The sequence below is a fragment of the Neopsephotus bourkii genome, unplaced genomic scaffold (assembly GCF_033783945.1).
Source record: "Neopsephotus bourkii isolate Nb327-2 ecotype Australia unplaced genomic scaffold, CSIRO-AGI_Nbou_v1 NB_42, whole genome shotgun sequence".
Taxonomy (NCBI): Eukaryota; Metazoa; Chordata; class Aves; order Psittaciformes; family Psittacidae; genus Neopsephotus; species Neopsephotus bourkii.
This window is the reverse complement of record NW_026900559.1, coordinates 985,425-1,003,011: the sequence shown is the minus strand read 5'-3', so window position 1 is coordinate 1,003,011 and position 17,587 is coordinate 985,425. Positions and strand designations below refer to the sequence as shown.

Below are 17,587 nucleotides of genomic sequence, written 5' to 3'. Positions count from 1 at the left end.
TCCTTATATCTAACCTGAACTTCCCTGTTTAAGTTTAAACCCAGTGCCCCTTGTGCTGTCACTGCAGTCCCTGATGAAATGGACTTGAAATATCCCTTCACTTGCTATACTGAAAGGGATCACAAACACCTGGGAGCCACAAGCACTGAAGAATAGAGTAGCAAACAAAAGACTTACAACTACAGTTCCTGCTGTTGGGATCCAAGGTATAATGAGCAGCACAGCCACACCTAAATCCATTTGGTATGGCAAGGCACAAATGACCACAATAGCCATTATTTTGCACACAATCATTCAAGCCATCTTGACGTGAAGAATGGAAGACTAATATATCCATCACAAAATCCAGATGGCCCTGAATAAGTGTCCGGTTCTTCCCACTGGTCTTGTCTGCTCTCTCTATGCTGTGAAGATTCCAGTCTGTCCAGTAGATGTAGTCATTGTATTGGGTTAATCCGAATGGATGAGGTAGATCATCTGCTATGATTTCTCGCTCTTGGCCTGCAAAAATAAGGATAATAACTAAAGGACAATTCCCAAGTCATGAAATCAAGAGTGTGACTGGCATCAAGAAAATGTTTTTGATTCCCTTTTTAACATATAACCTCATTTTCCAAGTTAGCATCATGGGATTCATTATTAACCAGTATCTGCTCAATGCGTAACCTAAACATTTGCATTCAAAAACCGTATCCTGATACTGTCTTGCCTATAAAGCAGTCTGAAACTGTGCCAGTGTGTTGCCATTTAAATACTGCCCTGTACGTCTCACGCTTATCATCCCAAACAGATGTGGGAAAACATATTCAAGAATACCATCAGCTCCAGGAATATCTTAGGCCAATAAAACCCCCAGTTAATATGCATGAAAGCAACAACATACAGCAGTCTCAAGATTCCCAGAGAAACAAGTATAAGAAATTATGGTGTTTCACTCTAGAAACACAAATCTTTTGCAGTGCAATTTAACATACCAAGAGATCAGGAAACCATTTGTTTGGCAGAAATCCCAATACTCCCACACTCAGTGGCTCAGATAGCAACATTCACAACAGATTTAACACCTTGCAGAGCATTAGATGGCCTCTGCCACAGATACACTACTAAGTACAGTCTTATTGTAAATCACCTTCCTAAACATTTTCAAGTACAAACCGCTATGAATCTCTGCAACTTTACACTAAATGAAGATGTAGCCTTCATCAGCATCTTCTCCTCCACAAAACATCCAGTGCTAGATTCTACAGAACACTTCATTTTGTTTCCCCTGCCCTATTTACTGTTGTGCCCTTTCCCATCTGGCCAAGACTGCAGAAGGCATGAAAACCCCCAAAACAAGAACATGAAGCCGTTTCCCTATAAAACACCAAAGTAAATATAGAGGCAACCTTCCCAATTACTTTTAGGCATCTGAAGCATCCAAGTTAGGGGCTCAGATATTCTGCACACTCTCAGGTACTTCTTAGAGCAATTCTGGTCCACAGTGATGAATTCAGGGGATAGGCTCTTTTGAAGGAAGCAGAGAAGCTGTCTAAATGAATTTGATAGTATGTAGATGGAGGACTATCTCCCCCCAGAATGTGATTTTTTCCATCTGGGTAATGTTTATAATGACCAAGATCAAGCTGGGACAGCATTCATTCATTCATTCATTCACTTAAAAGTGCTTCATTCATTGCTGGTGGGGCAGACGTTTCTATCAGCAACACTCATTCAGATCTCTCCTGGCAAGGAGACTGGCATGGCATAACGTAGGCCAAGTCTAATAACATTTCCTTAACTGATTGAGCCTACTTGCCAGAAGTCTACCGGAGTCTTTACAGTCTGCCAACTAAAAAGACATCATACAATCTTAGCTTCAGTGCTCATCCTTTTACTTTCTCATCACAAATAACAGTAACAGTAGGTTCAGCTTTAGAATCAGTTTAATTTACCACAGATGATTTCAATATTGTGTTTCTTCTCAATGCCACAATTAGTTTCTAGTTTAACCTTGCCTATGGCTATTTTGTTTCCCCAAGTGTAGTGTAGAAGCTTAGTTAGAGCTTTAACAGATCATAGACACTGGATGGAAGAATAAGCAACTCTAGATGAAGGCCAATCTTACTGCAACTAAACAGTAATACAACAGTAATCCAAAAAGAAACAAATACAAGAAATACAAAAACAGTGATAGCATCGGAATCCAAACTGCATCACTTTCTCTGTTTTCCCGAGCTTAGTAGCTTCTCTGGAGATAAAGCACATACAATAAACCCTTTAAAAAATAAGCTAATATTCTCACTCTAATGATAGCTTTTCACAGATTAAAGAAAAAAAAAGTTGCAGCGAAGTTACATATATCATCGATCAGAGCCTTTGCTGTAACAATCATGTATGAGTTTGCTTAAACACTGTGTTCTGCCAAATAAACTTTGATTTTAATATGCAAACCCCAGAGGCATTAATTCCCATCTCACAAAGGCCTTTCCTTGAAAATGGTACTGGGATAGGAAGTCAGGTCAGGAACTTCTGGATTCCATTTCTCATCCTATCTCTGATTCATTGTGTGGCATGTGGAAACTTATATAAACTCTCTTTTCTCAAAAAGTCTGCCTCAGCTAAAACCCTGAACACCATTTAATATTTACAAAACAACTGGACAATACAAAAGCTCTATGTCAGCTGCAGAAAACAAAATTTCCTTCTTTTATCCAGTTAGTTATGTCAAAATCGGTATGAAAGTTTAGTAAATCTTAGCACACCCCTTGTATGTATAAACAAAATTCCAATGGAAGATATGAAAATGTGTAAAGTTGTGTACAAAACATGTTATGATATACTGCAGAAGTAGCTGCACAACACTTCAGACTGCAGCAAATGCAAGCTGTATTTTGGTTTTGCTTTTCAGCTAATACAACAGTGTAAAACTGGAAACAGAGATAATACTTCAACAGAAAATGAGTGTCCAGACTGAAAAGTCAGAGGTAGAGTGAACCTATATGCTGCCCAGACTGAGAAACTCAGAGACCACCTCTGCTTTGGTAAAACACAGGCATTTTCATATCAACACACAGAAATGACATTCTATCTCATCATCACTATAAATCATTATATGGTTATTAATTAGGAATATTTAAAGAATATTCTTAAACATTCAACACTTCATTTCCTCTCGTGAGAAAAATACACACAAAAGTTTAATACGAATTATACTATTCCGATTTTATATTATTCAACTGTTTTACTATGGCCAGCACACACTGTACTGGCTGGTGCAATATAACACTAGATTACCTAGCATATTTGATGACTCAATCATGCTTGTGTCTAAGTCAGTCCAATATAGCCTTTGGTCTGCATAATCAATAGTGAGGTCATTGGCACGACCCACTTTATCCACCAAAGTGATGCTGTTTGTTCCATCCATATATGCTCGAACAATTCTAGGTTTACCTCCCCATTCAGTCCAGTACATGTATCTGCAAGGACAAGTGGGACAAAAGAGTACATCAGCTAAGATTGTGTTTAGCTGCATGCTTTGCTTTTTCTACATTTATTTCCTTAATAATAACAATAATAAAAAAAAATAGGAATAACCCATGCGGTATTGCAGTACTTAAAGGCAGAAAAATATGATTGACAATTCTTAATTTTTCATTGTAACCCACAGGATTCTGGAACATTTATCATCTTTCTGAAGACTCTAAAGAAATGGAGCTATGTAACCTGCCAATTAATTTGTCATATACAAGAATATGCACACAAAGCTTTGAAAAACAGCACTGTCCCTTACCCTTTGGTAGGATCAAGAGCCAGAGACCTTGGGTTGTCCAAGTCCTTCCACACAAGGACCTGCCTGTACTGTCCATCCAGGCGGGCTACTTCAATGCGATTCGTGCCAGTATCTGCCCAGTAGAGGTTCTTTCCCATCCAGTCTACAGCCATTCCCTCAGGATAATCCAGCCCAAACTCAATCACATGTTCAACAGAGCTCCCATTCATGAAAGCTCGGCTTATGGTCTGGAAAACAATCGTGTAAAACTATTACAGTGTTTACAGATAGCCCACAGAAATAAAATGAATGATCACTATCAAGTTTAGTGTACAAAAAAAATAAATCAGTAAAAAAAATCAGCCAGTGTTTCATTTTCTAAAATAACTTTCTGTTGCCAAAAATGACACCGAATAAAAAGACGTGAATTTTCAAAGCGGGTGGTTTCTGATGGCTAGTCCAGGACATCTTAAAAGGGTATGCTTTTCAGAAAGCGTTCTGTATCTGCAGATTCTTCCTTATCTCTTCTCCCTCCTATTGACACATACAAAGTTTGGTGGGCTCTTTTTAATTACTTCATTCACTGTAATGTTTTAAGTCTCAGAAACAAATCTCAATTCAGAGAAATCTGAATTAACTGTTTCTCATGACCAGTCACCAGGAGCAATTTTAGTGATCCCATCTACACTTCAGCACACTCAAGAAAACAAGTCATGGGGCAAAGACCATGTACATACAAAGAAGCCATTCCTAACAAGGAGCACCAACACAACCCCTGACTAAATCACTAGTAACTTAACTTCCAGGACCAATGTACAAGTACCCACCCTTGTTATCAGCATTAAGCAATCATGCTACATACCTGCTAATATTTCAGCTATTAATTTCTTAACGATTTAATAAATGAATGTGTCAGGGTAAGAGACATTTTAGATTTTATCCTGTAGCAGGGGTGGTCAGAACTAGATGATCTTTAAGGTCCTTTCTGACCCAAACCAGTGTGTGATTCTGTGATTTTTTTAAAGGTAAATCCAAAAACCAGAAATCATGTAGTATATTTGTACAGTCATAACCCATGTCTCAAGAAAAGTATAACTGTTTTTGAAAGCCGATCCTCATACAACCAGAGGCAGGAGGAGATCAGGGAAGTGGTGGTCATCAAAGGAAAGGGAGAAGACTATGGGCTCTGAAGTTACACTACCTGCTGCTAAGCTGCAGGAGGCGGGCGGGCAGAAGGAATGAAAACCCAGATGTGCCGAAACATACACTGACATCTATGTGAAAATAGAGTATGCTGGATAATTCAGGAGGCCACAAACAAGTAACATGCTTGCCAGTTCTGCACAGAGTGAGACTGGGATCTTTGCACTGACGAAGCTGAAATAATGTGTTTTCCACTACAAATGGTTAAGGTGACCACAGTCCAGCTCTCCATGTGCTTGTGGGAGATCCATTTAGTAACTGTGTCTGCAGTATGCTAGCTTATTACATTGGCACTGTTCCTGAAGGAAAGGTATCCACACCACAACCAGAACTGTTAACGCTAAAGCACAACCCTCATTAGTCTTCACAGAGAGGCTATGGAAACTTCATATGCCCTGCAGTCACTAAAAGTGAGCTTTTCCCTATTACGGCTTAGGCACATTGGCAAGGAAACTTTGATTGCTTCTGGAAAACCTATTAAAAGGAACAGAGGAATCCAGTTCCAGTGAAGTGAATCCATCATTTTCTACCATTACTTCACTTCAAAAGCGAAGTAACGCTGATGACCAGCGCAACTCTTATTTTAGCATGCACCTGGATGTGAACCAAACATGTCACAGGCAATGTCAAACTCCTGGGGAACACACTGAGACAGAACTGGGGACAGGCTGGGGCTTAACACAGTGTGGAGGGTACTGGACAAGTTCCCTGGCCTTTTCTGTGCCAAGCTGGAGCCACAGACTAACAGCAACCAGTCCAAAGCTCGCTTGCCAAATGTTAATATTGAGTAAGATCGCCTTTCAAGTCAAAACTGGAAAAGGATAGAAAGCTGGAGTGGTTGCCAAGCTCAGTGTTTAAATTACTCTGTGACATGAAAACAGCTTTTCTACAATAGATGCATATATGGATGCAACACATGCAGCATCCAAGGCATTTGGTATGGGCAGATACTACTTTGGATTTTTCTTTGAAGCAGGAAAATGCCTGTCACCCAACTGTGCATTCAACAATGCAACTGTCTTCATCTCCAAGAGTCTTCTTGGATGCAATTCAATGACAACATTAGCAACTGCAGCACAGATCATGTAACAGAGACCTTTGTCAGATCAAAGTAACTGCTCTGTGGCTTTATATTCAGGGAATTCACATGTCAGTAATACCTTCAGACTAACATCAGTCCAATAGATTCTGTTATCAGAGACATCAAAATCCAGAGCAGATGCTTCCTTGACTCCAGTAAGAGGAATAGCAACATCATTATTATTTGTTTCAAGGGAAATCCGATGAATTGCTGCTCTGCTTGTGAAAACTAAGAAGGCTTCAGGAATGATGCAAGTCTTCATGTCACTCAACAGCTCAAGGCCAATGGGACAGGCACACCTGGTCTCCTGGGGTGTAAAGAAACACAGATGGCTGCAGCCTCCGTTGTTCTCTGCACATGGGTTAGTTCCTTAAAGAAAACACAAAACAAAACAGTTGTTGGTGCAGTGTGGAGGTAGGGGAAGGCTGAATGGAAATGCAATGCCATTCTAATTTTTCAGACTAAGTTACCCCTATGGGTTGTCAACAGGGAATTAAAAAAACCCCAAACCCAACAATCCAAACCAACATTCAAAACTGTTTATTTCCTTCTATCCAAGGATTAGGAAACTGGTCCTATCCCTCCTATAGCACAAATAACACCTACAAACATAGCCCTCTAGTTTCCCCAAAGATTAAGTTCCTTCACTGAAGAAGGGTAATTACATACATGTTCAGCTTAGCCATTTTTGGCCAAATACTCCATCTTTGTATCTCTTTGAATCCACCCGTTTTTCAAATGTTCACTGATACAAAATAATGAGAAAAGAGCTGGGTAACTGCAGTTCTTTCTCAGCTGTTTCATTTAAAGCTGAAAAGATTCATTAGCAGAAACAATTCCAACCAGATCACCACAATCTCACACTTATTCTTCCTTGTGAACAGCCACCATCAGATAGGAAGGGAATGTGGAAGACAGAGTAAGGACCAAAAGATAAATAGGTGCTATACCCCATCTGCTGCAACCACAGATTTGGGTATTTAAAGACTGTTACCACAGGGAACTCTACAAGATCAGTCTCAACCAGGTTTCTTTCCCTTTTTAGGACATACATATTTCAGGCTAATGCCGTAACTTCAGCTTGAGGACTTGACTTCAAGTAAAATTTCCTGAAAGGCTGGAAATCTATGGACTAGCAAGGTGTAATTTGACAATCTACTGCACGTGATCCTTCTGCAACTATTCTCTGTTATGCCCAGACTCCAGTATTCCACGTAGTTCACAGATCTGTGGTAAACACGCACCTCTCATGAGTTACTAGTGAAGCCAGAAGGACCTGTGACATACTGCCCTGCAGAGTGCTGGCAGAGGACCTAGAACGCTGGTTGCTTGTTTCAGCCAATGCAGTGGAAGAACGTGGAGCTCTAGCTGGTGATTCCATACTAAGGGCAAGATTTAATTGTTAATATTTAGGTATGATTTAGGTGTTAAAGTTAACAGTGTAGTGCCACGTACTTCGAGGCGATGCTGTAACGGCCACTAACTCTGCGTACACTACTCAACCTAGTAAAAACCATTCTGCTAACAGAACGTCACTGAGACTTTGTACTAGAAGAAAAGAACATCAGAAAATGGAGTAATTCTGTGAGCACCGAAAGTAACAATTCCTATTACTGGAGGCAGCAATAAAGTTTTCCTCATAATTCAAAGAGTGCAGTGGGAAGCTGTGGAAGACTTACGTTAAATGTCACTATGAAGTAGAAGCCCATACTTCTTTTGTAACACTGTATTTTCCCAACTGTAGAGACAATAGCTGCAGTTTTCCTTTAAAATTATTAAAATATATGATCCCACAGTTACTCTCAATACAAACGATCAACAGTTGCTTAATGAAAGCAAACCCATCTAGAAACTACTACAGGGCCTTTGGTGATGTTGTTTAGAGCAATGTGTCCCTGCCCATGGCAGGGGGGTTGGAACTTGATGATCTTAAGGTCCTTTTCAACCCTAACTATTCTATGATTCTATGATTCATCCTATGATTGCCCCTGCTTACCAAACACTTTGGTAACACTTGTTGCTTTAAGGCCCATTAAATCTGGCAGCTGATCAATAATGATGTCTCTGCTAGCCTTTATCTTGTGAACTCTTTCAATGCTTCTTCTCTGCCAGTCAGTCCAGTAGATGTAATCTCCCAGCAGTGTGAACCCAAATATATGTGGAAGCTTATCTTCTAGGAGGGTTTTCCTCATTGTTCCATCAACATTTATGACCTATGGGATGATAAGAAAATAAGAATAATTAATCCTCTCTAATGCTATTACAATTAAACGGCAATACCAACCACATTTTGACAACTTCTCTAGTTTTACACACGGACCTCCTGAAATTCACAGCACGCTGCTTTCAGAAGAACATACTGCTAATTTTGTTGAAAGATAAATATATTGGAATGACAAGACTGAAAGCAGCTCCTCTCACACCTTCTCCATGAAAAACCAAAGCAATGTGAATTTAACTTGCATCAGTTCAAACCTGCAAACAGCACTGCAAAGGGACTTTTTTGTGGGGATGGGAGTGAGATTCAGGAGATTTTCAATCTCCATTCATGCCTTGGTCTCAACTGAACTCTATCTGCAGAAACAAAGGATGGCTGGACTGACTTTCAGTACTAAATCACAGGGAACAGAAGCCATCAGAATTCTTTCAGGGCACAACAAGGCCTGCACTTACGATAAGCAAGATCTTTAAGATGTGGAATAAGTGTTGACTTATGTAAATTTGTATTCTGAAAATTGCAGGGAAAGCAAAATAGTACTGGAGATGGGATAAGCCCCACATATATATATATGTATATATATGTGTGTGTGTGTAATATATATGTGCTATCGGCTAATTATTTCATAAGCAATTACTACAGTCACCTCGTGCTACCCCATGTTGCTTGGCATAAGGAGAGATTCATATGGTCTGACCCTGATCAACAATCATGGGGCAAGATAGGAAATTAAAATGTCCACATACAATTCCCCCTGCCACATGCCTAAAGTCACCTCCATCTACTACACAAACTGTAGTAATCTTTTGAGCATTCCAGAAATCTCTCATCCATGGCAAAGAGCGTACGTTTATGACAGAGGCAAAATATTTATCTGACAAATCCACAGATTCCTCCCCATCCTGCTTCTTGCAACTGGTAGCTGCAATGTAACTACAGTATTTTTTAAGGCGCTACTTGAAAACTTACACTGCAAGCAGCACGAAGTTCAGTGTCGCATTAAAACCAAAGCAAAAGACCACAGCTGAAGACAATTTATTTTCCAATGTGTTTTGATGAAATTGCTTCTAGAAATGCTTCACAAGTGGACAATTACTATCCTTAAATTTAGGCTACCATGGCTTGCGATTGATGTTTTAAATAGTCTCCTCTTCACTACTATTTGGAAATTATTTGTTTATTCAGACTCATACTATCCCTGTACTTTGTAGGTGATTAAGTTGCCTTCACTATGCAACACTTTTGTGATTTAAAGGGATCTATGGCCTTTTCAATGCCATATTCCCCTGACTTTTAAATTGCTAAGTGTTTATTTAAGTGCAATATTTTTTTCTTACTTTAAAAATGTCTATAACTTACACGCAATGTGACAGCAAGCCATTAAATGCCTAACAATATTGTGGGCAGTCAAAACCAACCATCAGTTTTAGCATAATGCAGATATTATACAACAGTAACTTGCAAAGTTTTCTCCATACATGATAGGCAGCAGAAGCACCTACGATTTCTTTTTTCAACCCTACTAATGACAACCACATCTTACTAAATTAGCATGTGAATTTCATTATGCACACACACACCCATAGTAGACACCCGAATAAATGAAATCTCCATTTTGAAACCTTGTGATAATTTACAAATTTGTGAAAACAACACGCATCTCTTCTGTGACACAGTTAAGTTGCGCCCATTTCTCATGTAGACAAACACCAATCAGGCGTGGTCAACAAATTTTACTATGTGAATTTTATATTAAAAAATAATAAAAAAATAAATGTTAAATGCTACCACACTGAATTGGGTTGGCACGGCAAGGAGGACTGTCTCCCATGGGAAAAACTCGACACTGCAGCAGGGGAAGAGTGCAAGGACCCCATCTTTGAGGAGGAAGGAGCAGCAGAGAATGTGATGAACTGACCGCATTCCCCGTTCCCTGTGCTGCAGCACCTCTCTCTAGGAGGCAGAGAAAACCGTGAGTGAAGTTGAGCCTGGGACGAAGGGAGGGGTAGAGAGCAGCTGTTTTAAGAATTGGTTTTATTTCTCATTCCCCTACTCTTGTTTTGATTGGCAATAAAGTAAACTAATTCCTCTTGAGTCAAGTCTGTTTTGCTTGTGACTGTAACTGTTGACAGGTCTCTCCCTGTCCTTATGTTGACCCATGAGCTTTTCATTATGTTTTTTCTCCCCTGTCAAGTTGAGGAGAGAGGATGGTAGAGCAGCTTGGAGGGCACCTGGCACACACCTCATCTTCCAGCCACCACCAGTCAAACAGCAGAGGTGAGCAGTCAGTGACTGCGTCCTATATTTGCCTATGCTATGAACAAAAATAATCACCGTAACAGTCTATTTTGCAATGCTACAATGAAGACATCTTCAACAGCAGAGGAGAACAACTTCACAAGAACTTTACGCAGGAGCTTATGTGAATCTGAATACAGGCTACAATGTAAACAGGATGCAGAAACACACATTACTTAAAATCATGTGTACTTGAAACATGTGCTCATGAACCTCATGAAATTCAACAAGGCCAAGTACAAGGTCCTGCAAAATGGGTCAGGGCAATGCCCAGGATCAGTACAGGCTGACAGATGAACACACTGAGCAGTGCTGTTGAGAAGGACTCGTGGTCAAAAAACAGGACATGACCCAGCAGTGCGTGCTTGCAGCCCAGAAATACACCCATGTCCTGGGCTGCATCACCAGCAGTGTGACCAGCAAGTCAAGGGATGGAATTCTTCCCCTCTATGTTGCTCTGGTGAGACCCCCCCTGCAGTGCTCATCCAGTTCTAGCCCCCCGCCACAGGCAGGGACACCTTCCACTAGACCAGGTTGCTCCAAGCCCCATCCAACCCAGCCTTGAGCACTGCCAGACATGCCACATTAACTTGTTATTTAATGCCTGAAATGGTGTTGTGTGCTGATTGCAGCCAAAAGGAAACTTTTAAGGTGTATTCCTTATCGTTTAGCACAGAGACTAAAATACAATTTTTTCTGCTCAGGGTTTTTATCCTCTTTCTGTAACTGATGAATGGATCTCAACGTGGGTCAAAGGACAAACACAACACTCAATCTTCTATATTTTCCATACAAAACACTGAAAGCCCCCTTGAACAGAGGCATACACTAAAAGTCCCTGAGCAGTCTTAAGACTCTGATGATGAATCTCCTAATAAGGCATCACCAAACTCAGCTAAAATCTGCTGTGGACAAAATGAAATCAACATCAAACCTTAATGAACTGACTGACACAAAAACCACGGTAAGGTGATTAAGGTGTGATTTGTTTTTTTAGATGCTGTGGCAGTGTATGAAAAATGATTTAACAAATATTTCCAAATATAACACTCAAAAGCTCTTGGCTCTTTGAAGAAGATTAAAGTAAAACAATGCAATTAAATTCTACACATCAGCATGATTCATGTAGTAGAGTTGTATTTCAGGTGCACCTGTGAAAAGAACTGCTACTCAGCATATGTATAGGATGTCTTTTGATAGAAAGCAAAGAGAACTCAGACACCTTGCTCCTAATTTAATTCATTAAGATAAAACAAAATTTATTCAATTGCTACAAACAAAGCTGTAGTCAAATGGAAACCAAAATTTGGCTGAGCTAAATCACTATGTGAGCAGTAAGCGAACATAACAGGTTGTCAATGTTAAAATGACATGACTGCCATTAAGAGAGAGATCTGTGTGGTGGGCTTGTGGGTCTATAAGCATTCTCTTACAGATCTATTCCTCTTCCCCTATGGAAGAGAAGAGCTACCCTTTCTTTTGCTCTGAGGGTGACTGAGAACTGGAATAGGCTGCCCATGGAGGTTGTGGAGTCTCCATCCTTGGAGCTCTCTAGTCGTGGTCCTGGGCAACTGTCTCTAGTTGGCCTTTCTTGAGCAGGGTGCTGGCATCAGATGACCTCCAGAGGTCCCTTCTAACCTCAACAGTTCTGCCATTCTGTGAATGGCTTCTAACGATTCTCACCAAAATAGTCTAAAAAGGCATCTCAAGTGAACAATGCCCAGTCTTCTTTGGCTGAAGAAAGAACTTGTGAGACCAATCAAGTGGGTGGCAGTCAGCAGAGAAAGTAAAAGATAAATAGAGAGAAGTGGAAAATCTGGAGGGTAAGAAGCCTGCCTCAGAGAAGATTGAAGCAGCTGTAGGCAGTCTATACCACAGCCTATATTGATTTGAGTGTAAGCCATTTGTTAGTATTTCCAACAGCTGAAACACAACCACCTTTCATCAATGCTTTGGGATGAAAGTAAGCCCTTTTTTTATTTTCTGGTCTGAAGGGACTCTGTTAAGCATGTATCGGCAGGCACTGGCAAGCTGAAAAGAGAATAACATTAAAACTAACAGTACCAGAATCAATATATATATAAAAGGGTAGGGAAGGATAGACAACAGATGTATCTGGCTATTTTCCACACAAAAATACTACCACGTCTCTTAGCAATCTGTTGCCTCAAGCACCTGAGACTTGAGAATTTAGAAAGCAGTTCCTCATTGCTATCTATAATTTCTGCCCACCTTGACAATATTTAGGCTACCTGGTAAAAGCTGCTTCGTAAGTAAAATTCATCAGGTTTCTATTGTTATCACATTTTGTGGATTAATCATACGTGTATATTGTGGCTTTTTTTCAGATCATGCTCATTTCAGTTAAGTTTTGATGTTGATGTACATTTTTACTATTCTCTGATCTCTCACACTGCTAGGTGTTAAGCGTTCATTGCCAATTGCAAACTATCACTCACTTCTCACTGCAGAACATGCCATTTAGCTTGTTGAGGATGCAGTGTAACAAGACGTATCTCCTATGACTTCACAAAATCGTCTTAGTTCCACAGAGAGTATTGCAGTTTTGGACAAGACTTTCAAAACATGAGCACATGTAATAAGCTGTAACAGACACTGATGGATAAATTTCCTCTCATTGGAAAGGTTAACATGACTGGGATTCTGAACCTGCTTATATCTTATAAACCTCATCTAGAAGCAACTAATGTTCTCCATATGAGTTACATCAGCCTGATAGTTCAGAACTTTGTTCTGTTCACAGGATATCAAAGGATTTAGGGTGCAGCTGGTGAATTCTTCAACTTATCTCTCATAAGCAGGAACACAATGACATGCTTCAAAACTCCTTAAAAGGGGAAAATGTTCAACACAAACATTCTCAAAATAATTTATGGCAACTGGTGGCTAGACCCTAAAACACAGAGAACCTACTGAATTAATATTTGAGTTTTATTTTTAGGTATAAGTTGCTTATTGAGTACACTTCAGGGAATTTTTACCTTCTGTAAATACTTTTTCATTCTGAAACACTGACCACCATGAGTTAAGTTTAAGGGGACATGTGACAACTCTACAATTTAAGCTAATATTCATTATGAAAAGAATACGCCTTTCTAACTTCACTACAGCACGATTATCAGAAACCACTTGTAGCTCTTCACACCCTCTTCATACAACCATAGGCATGTACAGTGCTTCAGAGAGCCAAATGATGAAACTTTAATGCTCTAAGTCACCAAAGTGTCACATATGGAAATGCCATTGGAGGTCAAAGGTTAAAATAATAGAATCTACATTAGCTAACATGTCCATCTATTCATGGTAGTACACCTTGAAGAATGGATGCTTTTATCCCCATTTAATAATAGATTAGCTAAATCTCATGTACCTCCCTTCTTCAGAAATTGAATCAATCGCTCATTAAACCAATATTTCTGTCAAAAGGAGACAGATGAAGTATTAGTGCAGTACAAATACGACCTAAGGCAGTAGGCCTATGACAACTCTTTGGAAGGAGACAATGGAAGGCTAACGGCCTTCTGTATGCATCTGCACGTATTCATTCAGTTTATCATCTCATGAAGTTTCCTGGCCCAAGTTTTGGATGGGAGAGCTTGTTTTTAGAAGGATGTTTATTTCTAAAACAGTTGTTTCTGTAGCATACAAGCAACTGCAACATTGCAGCTCAGGCTAGAACAGCAGTGCTGGAGTATTAGATTTTTAAATCTGATTTTATTTTTTAATATGGCATTCATGTGAGCCACAAATACACTCCTCTAACAGTACATTTTAATATAAGTAAAGCACAAAGACAAAAATGCTGATGACTAAACCTTTAGCTCCTGAACACCTAAACTATACGGATCAACTGTTGCCCTTCCATGTCAAGGAAAAAACCCTGAGCTTAAAAATAATTGAAAGAGGAGAGGGTTGTTCAGGTAAATAGCATATGCATACCCAGCTTTTCTGTAGACACTCGTTTTGGTTCACTGTTGGACTCAAATACTAGGAGGAGATGAACTTTGGCCTGAACCCTGTTGCCCTTTTTTAATTTCTCAGCTCAGAAGAGGTCAATGGCACTACTGGAAGATGTAGGGGTATTCACAGAAGTCCATCTAGGAATCTGATATCTAATATTAGAAATCATGTTCTACTGGAAAATGAATCAAAAAAGCTGCTTCTGTGAAAAGAGCTATATAATCCAAGAATGTTTTCTGAAAGTATTTGTACGTACAAGTTAAAAAAAATAAATCTTACCATTTTCCAGACAAGAAAATCTGAAATATGGTAATTCAAAAAGCATTATGATATATTTGCTCCTGGCCTGAATAGGTGGATTCTTTGATGGTTAAAAAACTGGCTAGATGGCTGAGCCCAAAACTGTAGTGGGAAATGATGCCACATCAAGTTGGTGACTGGTCACTAGTGGTGTCCCCCAGGGTTAGCTACTGGGGACAGTCTTGTTCAATACCTTTATTGATGATCTGGCTGAGGGGATTGAGTGCACCCTCAGTAATTTTGCAGATGACACCAAGTTGGGTGGGAGTGTTGATCTGCTGGAGGCTAGGAAGGCTCTGCAGAGGGACCTGCACAGCTGGATCCATGGGCTGTGGCCAGTGGTATGAGGTTCAACAAGGCAAAGTGCTGGGTCCTGCACTTGGGTAACAACAACCCCTTGCAATGCTCCAGGCTTGGGGAAGAGTGGCTCTAAAGGTGCTCATGGAGAAGGACCTGGGGGTGCTGACTGACAGAGCTGAACATGATCCAGCTTGTGCCCAGGCAGCCAAGGCAGCCAACAGCATCCTGGCTTGTATGAGAAATAGCACAGCCAGCAGGGCCAGGGCAGCGATCGTCCCCCTGTACTGGGCACTGGTGAGGCTGCACCTCGAGTCCTGTGTTCAGTTCTGGGAAGCTCACTAAACAAGAGATATTGAGGTGCTGGAGTGGGTCTACAGAAGAGCAACATTTGTTCCCACATCGATCATTCTATGTTTCTGTGTGATTGCTGTTTATGAAGCCTTTTTATAAGCATAGACGAGTGCTTCTCACTTCCACTACTTGCACCCCATCTTGTACCCCTGTAAATCCCTCCACATTGTGGTCTCCAGTACATATGGAACGCATTTTGAACACACAGTCTGTCAGCTGTGGTAACTGAGAACCACAATACTCTTATAAAACAAGTCAATCCCAATTTTGGTGCAATTATGTTAATAAGCTTCAAACATAACGATAATGAAAAAAAAACCAACCCTGAATTTTCTTTAGGATTATTAAACTAGAGTAAGAAAAAAGAAAAAGCTGCACCTTGGTAAATTAAGTTGCAGAATTTAAAATTTTTCTTGTAGATTAAAAAAAAAAATTTAAAACCTAGGTTTGTAAGGTAAAGTTGACATTTCAGATACATTTGTAGGTATTATTTAAAATATATGTACTGTTAAGAATATACCATTTCTGTTTGATTTTGCTATCCACAGGTTATTACCATACCATAGGTGTAACGCCCCCATATGTAGACAGAAGCAACACCTTTCTAGTGTTTGTAAGTATATTTTTAAGTAATAACCCCATAATAGATGACACATCAGCTCCTGAAATGTTACTTTCCCTTCATGATCCCCCATCTTTTCACATACTTGATGAATCATTTACCAGTAGAAGAGGAAGTATCACAGATCTAATCAAGACTTCCTTTTTGTCAGATGTGTTCCATTCAATTAAAAATCTTACCTTATCACATTAGAAAAAGCTTATGAATTGCTGATGTAGGTGGGCAAACCTGCACGGCACACGTCAGACTAGCAGGATACAGACTGGTACCAAAGAGAGAAACACATTTCTCCCAGCGCTGCGCAGGCTCAGGAGACTCTTGTGATCTTCATTTGGGATACCTGTATCGCACCCAGCTTTTGGAGTATCAGAGAACAGACGACTAGTTAACAAGTATTTCTCAGATATACTGCTACCAGCATCAGAGAGTGCTGGCTGAGATGTACCTCTTGAGAATGTGCCACCTGTGGGGCTCTAGGTATAAGGTGCCAGGTACCAACTGAAACACATTAATGGGCTGTGAGTACACCCCCTCTACCCTTTACCACAGACCTCTGCAACCCCATGTGGTGGCAATCACTCATTTACCAACCTCTGTAACTGCCAATGTTTTCTGGTTTTATGATCATCTCCACCAAGTTTGCAGGCCTGCAAAAAGACCTGGTTTCAGTTTTCATGGACACAAGTATTTAACTTCTTTTCTAAAGTTAGATTTAGACTTTAGCTCAAAGTGCAGGGCCCCAACACTTGTGAAGCATGCTACCCCTGTTCTAAAAAGGGCTCAACATTCCTGCTTTAGCTCCAGCTACCCTTTTGATCTCATACCTTGCACAGCACTCCTGGTTTTAAGGCTGCTGTACCATTCAGTGGCAAGTGCAGAATGAAAAGATATCAGAGACTGAGGGATGAGACCGTCCTCATCAAAAAGCTAGGCCCTGCATATTTGGTTTTTTGGGTTTAGTTTATTTATAATTAGCTGAAAGGGATTCATTTCTATGCACCATTTCACCAGTACTGGTTTACAGCTCCACTGTAAAACACTGAAATAGCTACAAAACTAAAAAACACACCATGAAGTGGCCATGAAGGCATTCTCCAAACAGACAAAACATTCAGAAGGCTCTCTGCAGACAAAAAAAACCCACAACCCTCTAGATAGCTAAAGATAAATACAATTTTTAAGGTCTCCATTGCCCTAAGGGAAGGAAAAGCCTACAGCCAGCTGCATCTTGATGCAGTTCTGCTTAGCATGGCTTACAGAGAAAAAATTGCCTCAAGATGGGACCTGGTTAGTTTGCAGTCTCTGAGAACGACTACTAGGTATGTGCTTGTTCTGGGGAGGACAGAAGAGAGCTGGCAAAAAAACAGCTTACTGCAAGCAACACCCAGTCAGGACTGTGGGATCTGACTGGGCTCACCTTGACTTCTGAGGGCCACAAGATGTTTCTCCTCTTCACCAAGCCATTTCTGATATGACCGG

At 40.2% G+C, this 17,587-nt stretch overlaps 1 protein-coding gene across 2 annotated transcripts in view; it reads right to left on the bottom strand.

Annotated features, from left to right (window-relative positions):
• Positions 1-17,587, bottom strand: part of LRP5 (LDL receptor related protein 5) — a 126,619-nt gene that overhangs the window by 25,323 nt on the left and 83,709 nt on the right. For both annotated transcript variants that reach the window (XM_061346848.1, XM_061346858.1), the window contains exons 8-12: positions 8,035-8,251; positions 6,118-6,407; positions 3,776-4,002; positions 3,277-3,461; positions 178-501 (exon numbers count right to left, since the gene is read on the bottom strand). In XM_061346848.1, the coding sequence (XP_061202832.1) occupies positions 178-501; positions 3,277-3,461; positions 3,776-4,002; positions 6,118-6,407; positions 8,035-8,251 (1,243 nt within the window). The remainder of the gene's footprint in view (positions 1-177; positions 502-3,276; positions 3,462-3,775; positions 4,003-6,117; positions 6,408-8,034; positions 8,252-17,587) is intronic.